Source organism: Symphodus melops, assembly GCF_947650265.1.
Source record: "Symphodus melops genome assembly, chromosome: 1".
Classification (NCBI taxonomy): domain Eukaryota; kingdom Metazoa; phylum Chordata; class Actinopteri; order Labriformes; family Labridae; genus Symphodus; species Symphodus melops.
In genome coordinates, this window is record NC_136691.1 from 44,997,833 (window position 1) to 45,010,517 (window position 12,685).

Sequence of the window (12,685 nt, forward strand, 5' to 3'; positions counted from 1 at the left end):
TTGTCGCATAGTTGTATAATCAGACAACATGGCCGCGTCCATGAGACTGCTGGTGCGGAGGGCGATCCGTCTTTCTCACAGAAACATAAACGTAACCACTGCAGGTTGTGTAGGTCCTTCGGGCTGTTGCTGTCGTTGTTTTAACGATGCATCCGGAGACAGAAGTACGCACTTCGGTTTCGAAACGGTGCCGGAGACAGAAAAGGCGAAGAGAGGTGAGATAACACTACAGACGTGAAAAACTTCACTTCACGTCACTGCATCAAAACGAGATGACCTGAGACATTGTTTTTACATCATTATGATGATTATAAGTATTTACTGAAGCATTCGGCGACTTATATGTCTTAAAGAAGATATCCTAATAATCATTGTGATATATTTTTAAGAGGAAAATACTAAAACGTGATCTCTCATGTTCTCCGTTTACCCCAAATAAATACCCTCAAATAGTTACCCTCACCCTTGTTTTATAAGATATAGCTTCTATTAAAAACATTAAACACATTCTGTACATTCATGATTATCTAATGGAATTTAAAATGTTTCTTACATTTTTTGTTCCAATAAAAGTTATTACTGTGTAAAATTATTGTAGGAATATAATGTGTCTTCCAAACATAGACTGTGTATTTAAATTAAAGGTTCAAAAACATCTTGTGAATAAATATCTGAGACACAGGGGGATCCCTGTGTCTCAGAGCTCTTAACTGTTATCTGAGATGAATTGATTGCATAAAACAGAGTTTAACACAAAACGTTATTGTGATTTTTTTTTTTTTTTTTTTAAGTGTATAAGGTGTTTGAGAATGTGGCACAGAAATATGATGTCATGAATGATGCCATGAGCCTGGGGATTCATCGCTTGTGGAAGGACATGCTGCTTCATGTCATGCACCCGCAGCCGGGGGTGCAGCTCCTGGATGTTGCAGGAGGAACAGGTAAGATAAAATTGTGTGAACATCTCGTATCAAACTTAAAAAAAAAAAAAAAGAAAGGAAAAAAACCCTGGCTTGTGCCACACTCCTGTCTCATCTGTGATGATACACCTCCACAGGTGACATTGCCTTCCGTTTCTTGGAGTATGTTCGCTCTCAGCAAGAGCGGCAAAGGAGAAGAGCGACACGATCCATGCAGACGCCTTCATGGCAGGACATTTCTGCTAACTATTCCACCGAGAATGGGGACGAGTCCAAAGAATCCCGTGCTGTGGTTTGTGACATCAACAAAGAGATGCTGAAAGTGGGCAAGCAGAAAGCTGAGAGCATGGGGATGGGCACTGGTAAGTTATTTCCTTAACAGGGAGATCCTTTTAAGCAATAATCCAGAAGACAAGAGGGCCAGGATAAACAAGAGTGCTTTTACATTGTTCTAAAAAAACAAACATGGGATGCTGTAGCATGTTATCCAGGTTACTGATCCCTGTCTGCAAGACATGTTTGTTTTTCTGTGTTGTGTACATGGGCCCTGATCGTCAGTGTGTCTTTGTGTGTATTGATGTGTGACAGGTCTGTCCTGGGTGGTAGGGGACGCTGAGGAGCTGCCTTTTGATGATGATCAATTTGATATTTACACCATAGCTTTTGGAATAAGAAATGTCACGCATATAGAACAGGTAGGTAACCCTGCTTTAAATACAATTCATTCACAAATAATCCTTTGGAAATAAACACACTTCTGCCACAGGGATGTCAGCCTGTTAGAGAAATAGAGTTAATAATCCTGTGACATTTTTTTAAGAGCCGGAGCAGCTGCTCACTTCTAGACAACAGTACATCGTAAAACTTTTTTTTAATGTTATCTGTTCGTCAGATTTTGTACTAAAGTCTTTGTTAGTATATTATTCTGTGTGGAAAAAAAATACACTGAATGAAACTTAAGATTTATGATTGAAGTATTTACTGAGCGACTTAAGAAGAATTAAAAGAAGATTTACTTTATTGATCCCCAAAGAGAAATTTGATTTTGCATGGGCTTTCAGTGGACGCCTCGGCAGTGCTCAGGTACCCCTCCAGCTACCAGATCAATTTCCAGATCTTTGGTCCGCATCGGGACTCAAGCTGGCAACCGTCTGGTCCCTATGGACTGAGCTACTGCCCCAGTAGCCCCAGGGGGCCCCACAGTGCAGATACTCAGACACGCCTCCTTCATCCCTCAAATCTACCCCTCCCTCCCTCACGAGCAGGTTTTTGTTGTTCAATGTCCCTGAGTCCCTCTTCCTGGAGATGTCTTTGTTCCTCCGTGTGTTGGCTAATAGTTTGAGAGGGAAACAGAAACAATCTGAAGGAAGTGCGGTCCCATCGATATGAACACATAGCTGAGAACAAATCCAGTTTAATAACACTGTTCTCACATGGGGTTTGTTTGGTAATGTGTCATATATTACCTTTGATGAAAAAACTACAACAATAGCAGTAAAATAGATTTTCAAAGAGTCATCAACAGGAAAAGACTAAAAACAAATAGAAGTACATTACAAGTCGCTGATAAACGGTATATCAGTACAGTGCAGTGAGTGCAAGATGTATACTCAAAAGGCATTTTTAAGGTGCCGTTTATGTTATCCATCAGGCTACTTTTCCATTCCCTCTATATTCAGAACAATCAACAGTTAACATGGTCAATAGATTTATTGACTGCAGAAAGTTCTGTTTACTTATCATTATGTTTAATCATTTTGAAGAGTGACATGGCATTGCGTTGTAAAAAACACCATCACATTTTATACAGTCATAGGTGATATCTTTGAAATGTCCTTAATCCAGAGCTGAACAATTTTAAATAATATTTAAAAGAGAAGCTGAAAGTCATCGCATTTGAAGACTACTGTACAATTATTTTTTTTCATTTGACCGTCTTCTTTGTTCTGTTCAGGCACTACAGGAGGCTCTGCGGGTCCTGAAGCCTGGTGGGAGGTTCATGTGCTTAGAGTTCAGCAAAGTTACAAATCCTGTGTTGGCAAGGTAAGAGGGGCTTGGTTTCCAACAGAATCAAGCTTGATAATGTCTGTCAAGTGTATCACTTACATTAAAAAAATCAACAACACATTTTGACAGCTGTATCCAAGTTGTTGTAAACACCAGGGAAATGTAACATTTAATCAAGAAATCTCAGTTTTTCACTCGTACCATTTTTTTTGTGATGTAGGTAGTTTGAGTCACAATTCACGTTTATTTGTTATTTTTTATCTGCATGAGATTTCTGTAAAATTGATTTGTTTTAATCCCAACTCTGAACACTGGGTGGAGTCTTGGTTTAAAGTAGGCATAACGTCTAGGCGACTGCTTTACATAATTCTGGGTTTGTTCAAAGTAGTCTCTACCAGAGTAATCCATGTAACATATTTCATTTGTTGACTGTTTCACCAATTGAAAAGCAAACAAATCCTTTACTGAAGGAAGTGCAAATTGCCCTTTTTCAATTTAAAAAACATATGTTAAAGTCAGTGACTGACTTCTAATGAATGTTTGTTTTCTGAATACATTTTTAGGTTTTTTCCTTACAACGCACTGTGACTCGTCAACCTTTTTTTCTTTCCGTAGTCTGGAAAACATTGCCCTCCTCTCCCTAACATCTTTTAAATGTGATCTGTTGTCGCTCCATCACTCTGCAGCAGTAATCTGAGTGGAAGCCTGCTGAGGCTGCAGGTCTTTTAGGTTACATATGTGATTTAAAATTCAGCTTTTAAGTCCACTTTTAAGTTCCTTTCTGGAAGAACTTGGTTCTAAGTCTAATGTAAAAAGGAAATAATAGTGATAGCAGATTCAGTGATGAGATGGAAGCTGTTTGCTCCTTCAATAAGCTGCATCCTTTTCTTTTTCAGGCTTTATGACGCTTACAGTTTCCAGATGATCCCAGTTTTGGGAGAAGTGATCGCTGGAGACTGGAAGTCCTACCAGTATCTGGTAGAAAGCATCCGCAAGTTCCCGGACCAGGTAGGAATAATTTTTTCTATCAGTGACCGTCTGTTTTTTAGTTTTATTTTTTTAAATCAAGCCACTCTGATATATAAGCTTGATATATTCAACCTGTGATATATTTTTCACATATTGACATACATCATGATCTCATTTATTGTTGTTGATAATTATGTGACTGGAAATGAAAATGCATGTTTTGAATTGAACGATTTAACCTTTTTTGGGAAATTGAATGATAGTCACAATGTCAACTACGTCCTCATAGCACAGAGAGACATCTAAAACTTTCCTTAAGGTTTACTTAAAAGGATACTTCACCCATTTACATGAAGCTGTGTATCATTAGAAACATGGCAAGTTTTCTTCATGTGATGCAAAAAACGTCATATTACATCACATGAAGAAAACTTCCAGGCAAAGAAAAACATATTTTTCGTGTCTCAGGGCAAAATGAGGGTTGGACTCATAACCATTCAACACTACTACCATGTTTCTAATGATACAAAGCTTCATGCAAAAGGGTGAAGTATCCCTTTAATGACTTTGACATGGGCCATATACAACACAACTGTTGGGCCAGGTTAAGCTATAACGCTCTTTACAGCAGTGGTCTCTGAATAATTGATTATCTAAAGTTTTGCAGATCAGCTGCTGGTCGACTGAATGATAATGTGTTTCAGTCTTACTTTTCATTTTGTATTTCTTGAACAATGGTCTGTGGTGCTTGACGGGCAGTCCTTTTGAAACGCTTATTCCAATAAACTTCTGCTCGGCTTGTTCTCAGGTTATTAATTTTTGTGGCCTTTTGAAGAAGCAATACAGAAAAAAAGTTTGAGAACCACTGTCTTGAACTGAGTCCACAGTGCTTCAAATTGTTAAAAGTACATTTTGTGCACTGACAGTCTTTTCTTTTACTTTCTGTTTGTGCAGGAGGAGTTTAAAGGAATGATTGAGGATGCAGGGTTCTACTGTGTACAACACTACAACCTCACTGGTGGCGTTGTGGCTCTACACTCTGGTTTCAAGCTGTGAGATGAGCTCCTATCACCTTGTATAAAAAGAAAAGATTGGATCTCAGTTTCAGGCTTTTCTGCCCAAGGGAAGAACTGTGTGTCGAGAAATGCGTAATAGATTGGTGACTCGTCTCTGCAGATCCCTGCACAATGAAACGGTTTCTTTCCTGTTTTCGGTTTGCCTCTCAATTTTGAAAACTGCACTTAATACTGATAAAGGTGTAAAGAAAGCCACAGCCACACTTATGGTGCTTTCACATTAGTACTGAGTTTTTTTACTCAGACTTTATAAAAGTTTCTCCTGCTCCGATCGGCAGGATTCACGTCAAGCGAGTGGTGACGTTAAATTCTCTGTGATCGCTGCTGAGAATTAGACGAGTATGATCTCTGTGCACGCAACTAAACGGCTGTGATTTCTCCACTCTTATGTCCATATTGTGATTCTGTTGAACTACACATAGCATTGATATAGGTGCATGTGTGGCGGATTTCAGGGGCAGTCTGAGTGAAATTCTCTAGAAAGTACAAATGGGAAAACAGCTGAAGACACAAAATATTGCAGAGCATGTGGTGTCTGTATGAAGCCAACTTGCCATGAGTGAAATCATGAGCATAGTAGCTTTTGAAGATTTTTTGTAAATGAATAATAAAATATTTAAAACTTGAACTCAGTTTCTAACTTATGTTCTAAGCTACTGAAGGGAAACTATGACTACTAAGGATAAAAGAATCAAAAGATACGAAAAACCTCATCATGGACAGCAAGGAGTGGAAAGGAGGACAACATGACATCAGTTAACTTGAATAAAACTGTATATTTTACAGATCTTTGTACATTGTAATTACAAAACTGTATGGTACTAAAGTTTTAAAATCAGTTTTTTGGTCAGAGAAGATTTAATCGTCTTGTGTGCAATTACCATGTATATACAAAGTCTCATGTTAGTGATTTTTCTCAAAATAAAAAGCAACCAAAGAACTCCAACGTTCATACACTCTGAACATAAGACATGGCTTAAAGATAAATATATTAGTAAATAAATATTCAGAGAACATATTTCCATTTATGAAATGTGTTTGCTATACAGGTACAGAAATATACACAGATTGATTTCTAGCCGTTTTAAAACATTTGTAATGGTAATGACAAAATAATTATATTCTTAAAAAATTAAAAAATATTAATTTTTGTACACATTTTTAATCTTCTTAAGTGCTAGAAAAAAAATAACAAAAACAAATTAAATAGTGACTCAAGTACCCCAAAATGTTATATTTGCAGTAGGTACATATCTCTATGCAAGATTAGGTTCTCACTTGATTACAGCACTGGGTTAACTTATAAATAGGGTTATTTCAGAAGGTTTTCCTCTGAACAGAATGTGTATATTTCATAGAAACAGTATAAAAACAGTCTGCAGGACAAACAGAAAGGCATGAATGACAACCATTGATATCGCGTGTATGTATTATGCATGGCACGATATGATTCATACGGATACTGTGGTATGTATAACTGCATCATAGAAAAGAAAAAAAAAGTCACAGTACAAAAAGGAACCCTTGTCAAAATGAGTCTTTTCCAGCTACTTTCCTTTGGCCTTTTGTTACATGCTAGAATCATAATAGATATTTAATAGAGCACGCCACATTGAGGGAAATTGGATAAGTGACAGCAACAAATACTTTTTAAAGGCGTCCAAACAAGAGGTTGAGTGCCTCACTCTACTTTTAAAGAAATCTACTGACCCCGAGACACCGTCCGCTTCAGTCTACATGAGGCCCAAAGCTGTGCAGCGTCTTTACATATTGCTACAAATAGCTTAATCAGCGTAAGGCTTTAAAGTTGCTCTGGCACATTTCATACAGGTAGGCCACTTCTGGACAGCATTATGCAATGCATAAAACAAATTCAGCATCATATTGAAGATAGACCAGTGTCAGCCTTGCATTCACATTTCTATGCATTTTTCCGTAATAGCTTCTTCTCCTCAGAGAAATATGTGGGTCACAAAATCTTAAGATACCCATTTCCCTGCTGTTAGGAAAAAAAAAAAAACAAAAGAAAAAAAAAAACAATCATGTCTTTCTGTTTTGGTATAGCTATGTCCGTACAACCTATTTGAGTTGGTGGTCGAAGCTTTATAGGCAGTCAGTGTTCATGTGCGCATAAATACATGTAGATGTTTGTGAATTAAGTGTTCTTGTGTTTGTAGAGATGATTCTCAGATTTCTGGATGTTGCACCAAAAATGGAGTCTCGATATCTTGTTCAGGGTCCAGATTCCTCGTTTATAAACTTTGATAGCTGTAGAAGGTCTGCAGAAAGATGCACAAAAAACCCCAACCTCCATCTATAAAAAAGTATTCTTATAACTTTCACCAATTTACACCTGGTCATTAAATATGATCTATACCAAGAGTTGTTATCTTGGTGAGAAACTATCTGAATTGTTTACACCTGGATCACATCAGATCTTTGTCTTCCAGGAAAAAAAAAAAAAACCCGGGTCTGAGCAAAACTAAAACATAGGTACAGAGTCCAGCTCGTTTAAGAGATTGTATTTAAATCTACATTCCATCCAAAAACAATGTGAGCCAGAGTACCTCGAGATTTGTTAGGGTTTATCTGCAATCAACGCGATAACGACGCATTCACACGACTTTGCCTTATAAAGGTAAGAGGTCCACACACAGATCAGATTTTATTACCAGGTGTAAATGGGGTCTTTTTCCCAGTAACATGGTAACCTTGTTCGGTGCTCAGATGTTAGTGGAGACAGGAATTAACTTGATACACTGTAGATCTAGAAATAACAGGCCATTTCAGTAGAAATCCACACAATCTAAGATGATAACATTCAGCTCTCAGAGAGCTAGGTTTGAACAAGGCAGCTGAGGGTTTCAAATGATTGACTAACTGATACGGTACCAAACACGTCCTTCTGACTGAGTCCTTTCTCTCTGCGCTCAAGTTCACACTCCCAGGCCTCTGTCGTTTTTTGAAGGACTGCTTCCCAACACAGTTGGGCTTGCAGAGAGCTGAGGGTGGAACAAAGCCCGTGTTTCCTCCTCCTGAGGGTATGCCTGACCTCCAAACTGTCCTGAGGAGAAGTACCCCTCCCTGGGCTCATGTCGCTCCCCTGTCCGTGACTCAGCCTCCACTGTGACACTGACGGGCAACGAGCTGCTTTGGGTCTCTGCCCCTGTGCTCAATTCACAGTCTGTGTCCTCAGGAATTATGGGTATCCTCTGGTTGAGTTCGCAGCAGCCCTGACCGGAGCAGGACTCCGAGTCTGCATACTGCACGTTAACCGCATAGTCCTCTGTGAAGCGCCCTGCTGTGGCCCTGTGGACCTTCATCTCTTTGTAGAAGCAGCAGGGCAGCCTTTCGTAGCTTACCTGCTCCGAGGAAGGGCACAAGTGTTCAGGGGCAAAGTAGTTCTTGGATGCGGAGCTCTGAAAGTCCAGCCCCCTGTGAAAGCGTCCTGTGGTCAGAGGCCCAACCTGGTCCGAGTCCTGCCCTTTGCACTCCATATTTGGAGGAAGCACCTCAAAGCAGCAGCTACAGGCTGCAGCCCCGAGCTCCCCCGACTCCTCCTGTGCCCCCTCTCCCCTGTCCACTCCGGTAGCTTCTGCAGCCCCGGCTGAGGTAGTGTTGCTGTTCTCCCTGGGTTCCAGTGACGAGTGACTGCTGTAGTTGGGCTCCAAGCTGCAGTTGGAGAGGTGGTCCCCCGAGTTATATCCTGAGGCTCCAGACGGGCGCTGAAGGCAGTCGTGTCCCAAGGGAGCAGGGGATGATGAGTCCTCAGCAGGGACTGTGGTGCAAGCCGCAGCCCCCGCTTCACCGGTGGAGACCCTACATGGACTCTTACTCCGGTAGACATAAGGGTCGTAGTCGCTGCTCAGTGAGCTGCGGAAGGTCGAGCAGCTCCCATACACCCCCTGGTTGCTGACCTCAGTACAGTCCAGCATGGAGTCACTGGAGGAACAGTGGCACTGGCCTGAGCTGCTGCTGCTACTGTCACTCCCAGGACAGTCGGCAAGGTAACCGCTGCACACCGAGCGATGGCCATGGTAACAGCTCAGACCAGAAGCGCTGCCGCCGTCACCTATTCTTGAAGAAGAGGCAGGGGCCATATGTACCACTGTGGGGTATAACAGACCCTGCTGAAAGGCCCTGCTGTGATGTCCCTTATGGGCCCCTCCACTAAGCTGTCCTACCATAGGAGCCCCCTGGCCCCCCTCAGGCTGCTGAGGGAAAGTCAAGCCCTGAAAATAGTAGTGCTGGTACATAGTCTCGTACTGTGAGAAGCAGGCTGCTCGGGAAAAGTTCCGACCATGAAATTTTGGTCGCTTAAAAGCAGCGTGATGTGGCTGTGAAGGGTAGGCTGGGGGTCCGCGATGCTCCAATCCACAGTGGTGGGGGTTAAGCGAGTGGTCCAGGTGGAGGGTGGGGTGGTAGCTCCTGAGAAAGGCCGATGTTGATTGGGATGGGTACAGGCCTTGAGGGTCTGGGTGCTGGTCCACAGTGAGTACAGTGATGGGGTTGCCATGGGGGTCCATGCTGGTTCTGGTTGGGTAGGCGGTCACCTGTCCTGCACGGTGCACCCTACCGGGGTAATGGACCGGCAGCACCACCCGCTGTCGGCTGTGGACTGGGTTGCCAGGGTCCATGCATGCTGGTCCTGGATTACCCTTCTTTTGCTCTGTGAAAGGAAAACAGAGGACATTTATAACTTCACAATAAAAAAAACTCTTTGTTAACAGAGCAATACCTCATGTGTTAATGACTGTTTCTATTCCATTCTCTCAAAGTCAAAGTAAGAGCACAAACTTACCAATGATGTTGTGTCTACAGTGAGGACAGGTGTGATGTTGGAGAAGCCAGGGGTCCACACACTTCTTATGAAATCTGTGAGCACAGGGGATCACTCGCAGCTCCTGAAGGAACAAAAACATTCGAGTTAACGATCAACTTTGACCTTTACCTGTTCTTCAAATATACACACACAAATAGAAATGACTTACACACACTCGATATTCTGCCATGTGGTCTTTAGTTTGTTCATCACATATAAAATGTAAATAGGAAAAGTATTTCCAATTAATACTGATGCATTGTTTGATTTATAACCTACAATTTAGAGCACGCAATCCGTTTGCAGCTATTTTTAATCCATCAGGAACAACAGGCCAAGTCAAATAAACAAAGACGTTGTTCATTATAACGCAAGAAATATCATTATAGATGTAATGGTGCTCAACTTTCCTATTTATATATTTCAGGATCTTTTATCTCACCATGCAACATTTTGTAATGATTGATGCTTTAACATATTTGTGATAAAGGTAATAATTGTTATTTCTTTATGCAGCGATCCTGCATTTTTTTTTTTTTTTTTTTTTTTTTTAAATGGAACTGTTAACATTTGTTGGGCTGAAGCAGCATTTTACTTCTCTAAGTCTTAATTATCTTAGTTAATTAGTCAGCTTGAACAGAGGTTCATTTATGTACGTGACAAACAACACGAGGATTCCATTTCTCAGAGGGTGGACTGTTGTGTTTTTTGAAAGCAGCTGAATGCCCAGAGGGGGGCAGCAAAGATGTGCCCAACTGTCAGACGTGTTGAAGGTTTTTAAGATGTGTTCAAATAAATTCTGCAGAGCTAACTGTACAGCACGTCACAAACTAAAGTCTTTAACTCGACACCACACAACAACAGACTCGCTCTATGATGTGCTCACTTTCAGGAACAAAACAAACAAGGGGCTGACGCTGAAGGACAGATATGAAAAGAATGCAACACTTTGTATCCAGATGGAGAAGTGGCTTTCAGGAGAACTATGAATATGAATTAGATTATTTTATATCCAGCGAGCGCTCTTTCTCCGTCAGAAAAACTCGACTTTCTGGCTCAATGTGACTCATCTTTGGGCTCTTTTCCACCCAACCTTTTGTTGCTTGGTTCACTGCTCAAAAACCGCTTTGATGCCATTCAGCCTTTTATATCGCCACTTCCTCTGTGCAATCCTGGCGCCATGCTTTGTTGTGTTTTCTTCTCCTCCTCACCCAAAGAGAGACATAACCACAAAAAATGCACACACATACATCAGCTATGTCCCCCCCCCATCCCTCCGAGGCACTGGGGTTTGTCCCCTCAAAGTCCCTGTTGAAGATGAGCAATGCTGTTACAGTAAACCCTCAAAGTCCACAATTAGGACACATAATCCGACAATGAGTCCTTTAAGGATTAAAGAAGGCCGCAGTTTGAAAACAGGATGCATAATCACAGCCCAATGCAGTCTGGGTACCGTTATCTCTCCAGGTGTTCTGAAAGACTGCAAAGCAAACATCTAAAAAAGGCGCAGGAAAAAACGTCACCGAAGATTGCAGGACCGCAGTCCCTGAGCACATCAGGGGAACTTCCATTCTATTGTCCAACAAAGTTACATTATGTTTCATGTCTACATAATATGGAACAGAAAGAAAACAAGGCTCAGTGGGTAGATGATCACACTAATGCTACTAGAGTTAGGAGTTCTGGCTGATGGATGGTGGATTTTAGCAAACAGGTACATAACTATCTGTGTTAAAGCCCCTGTGATGAGTTTCTAACAGGTCATTGAACAAGCTAGAATTTATTCTTATGTCCACATTTGAACATTATAACAATAATAGACAAGATTCACTGACTGTACATAGCAATTTCGCTGCTGAGAAATGGCTGCCACGGAGTGTAAAAGTCAGATAGGGCGCTTCAGGCTGCCGCTTCACAACTGGCCGGGGACTACAGCTGGAAAAGCTGCTCCTTTTAATGTGAAAGGGGATTGTCCGCGAAATAATAAACTAAAATTATTTTTCATGTTATTTGTACTATGACTTTTTTTAAATTCTTTTTTAACAAATAAAAGGATATTAAAGACAACTGCTACATTTGAAACTGATTTTGTTTCGATATTTAATTCCTCAAAAAGAAAAAAAAATGCCTTTCAGATGCAAACACTTTGTCTCTTTTTCATTTAAAAAGTCCTTGTGTCAAACGCTGTGCAGAAAAATGTCACCTTTCTACCTATCGTAGGAGCTGCCACAATATTCCTCACAGTACTGAAAACCTTATTCATTTAACAGCAACAATTACTACACCACTGATAAGAAAAACCACAAAGTTGATAAAAGTCAGAGACTGCTGTGTCTCTGAGTGTCTCTCTCTTACCTCCCCGTCGATGTACTTTTCCAGACAGATGGCGCAGTCAGAGGTGGAGCTGCTGCTCAGCGAGTCAGAGGCTCCACAGCTGCTCTCACGCTGGCCCTTTCCTTTCGCCTTGAACTTTCTCGTCTCCATCTTTTCCAGAGCTTGGACAGCCATTCTGTTCATGGAGCTCTGAGGTGTGGAGGGAGAGAGGGACAAGGTTTGATTAGTCCCATTTCCCTTTTAAAAGGCCTTTTTTAAAAAGCTGTGTAGAATTTGGCATAAATGTTAGAGGGATGATGTTTGAGGCATTGTTGACTGTTGCTGGTGTAAATGTGTGAGGGCGGATGTGATGGTTTAAGACATTTTCTCTTCATACAAAATCCATTGTTTTGACATGTTTTTTTAATTACATTAAAAACCCTCCCTTTTAATCCATTCCCTGCTTCATGTTGCCTTTCAATAGGGTGACTGTATGCAAACACATCTACGTATCTACGGATTTAACAGAACGATTCACGTGTAGTAGACATTGGGATTTATATTTACAACTTTTGTCA

At 41.0% G+C, this 12,685-nt stretch overlaps 2 protein-coding genes across 2 annotated transcripts in view; one reads left to right on the forward strand and one right to left on the reverse strand.

The window, feature by feature from the left end:
- coq5 (coenzyme Q5, methyltransferase) lies at positions 1-5,600 on the forward strand. The gene is made up of 7 exons (XM_079371382.1): positions 1-215; positions 792-941; positions 1,058-1,282; positions 1,509-1,615; positions 2,875-2,963; positions 3,824-3,935; positions 4,851-5,600. Exons 1-7 carry the CDS (start codon positions 29-31, stop codon positions 4,950-4,952), a joined length of 972 nt encoding a protein of 323 aa, XP_079227508.1. The 5' UTR covers positions 1-28; the 3' UTR covers positions 4,953-5,600.
- Positions 5,601-5,728: 128 nt separating this feature from the next.
- znrf3 (zinc and ring finger 3) overlaps positions 5,729-12,685 on the reverse strand; it is a 63,994-nt gene continuing 57,037 nt past the window's right edge. The window contains exons 6-8 of the mRNA XM_079371368.1: positions 12,150-12,320; positions 9,774-9,876; positions 5,729-9,641 (exon numbers count right to left, since the gene is read on the reverse strand). Coding sequence (XP_079227494.1) covers positions 7,909-9,641; positions 9,774-9,876; positions 12,150-12,320 — 2,007 coding nt within the window. The 3' untranslated portion in view covers positions 5,729-7,908. The remainder of the gene's footprint in view (positions 9,642-9,773; positions 9,877-12,149; positions 12,321-12,685) is intronic.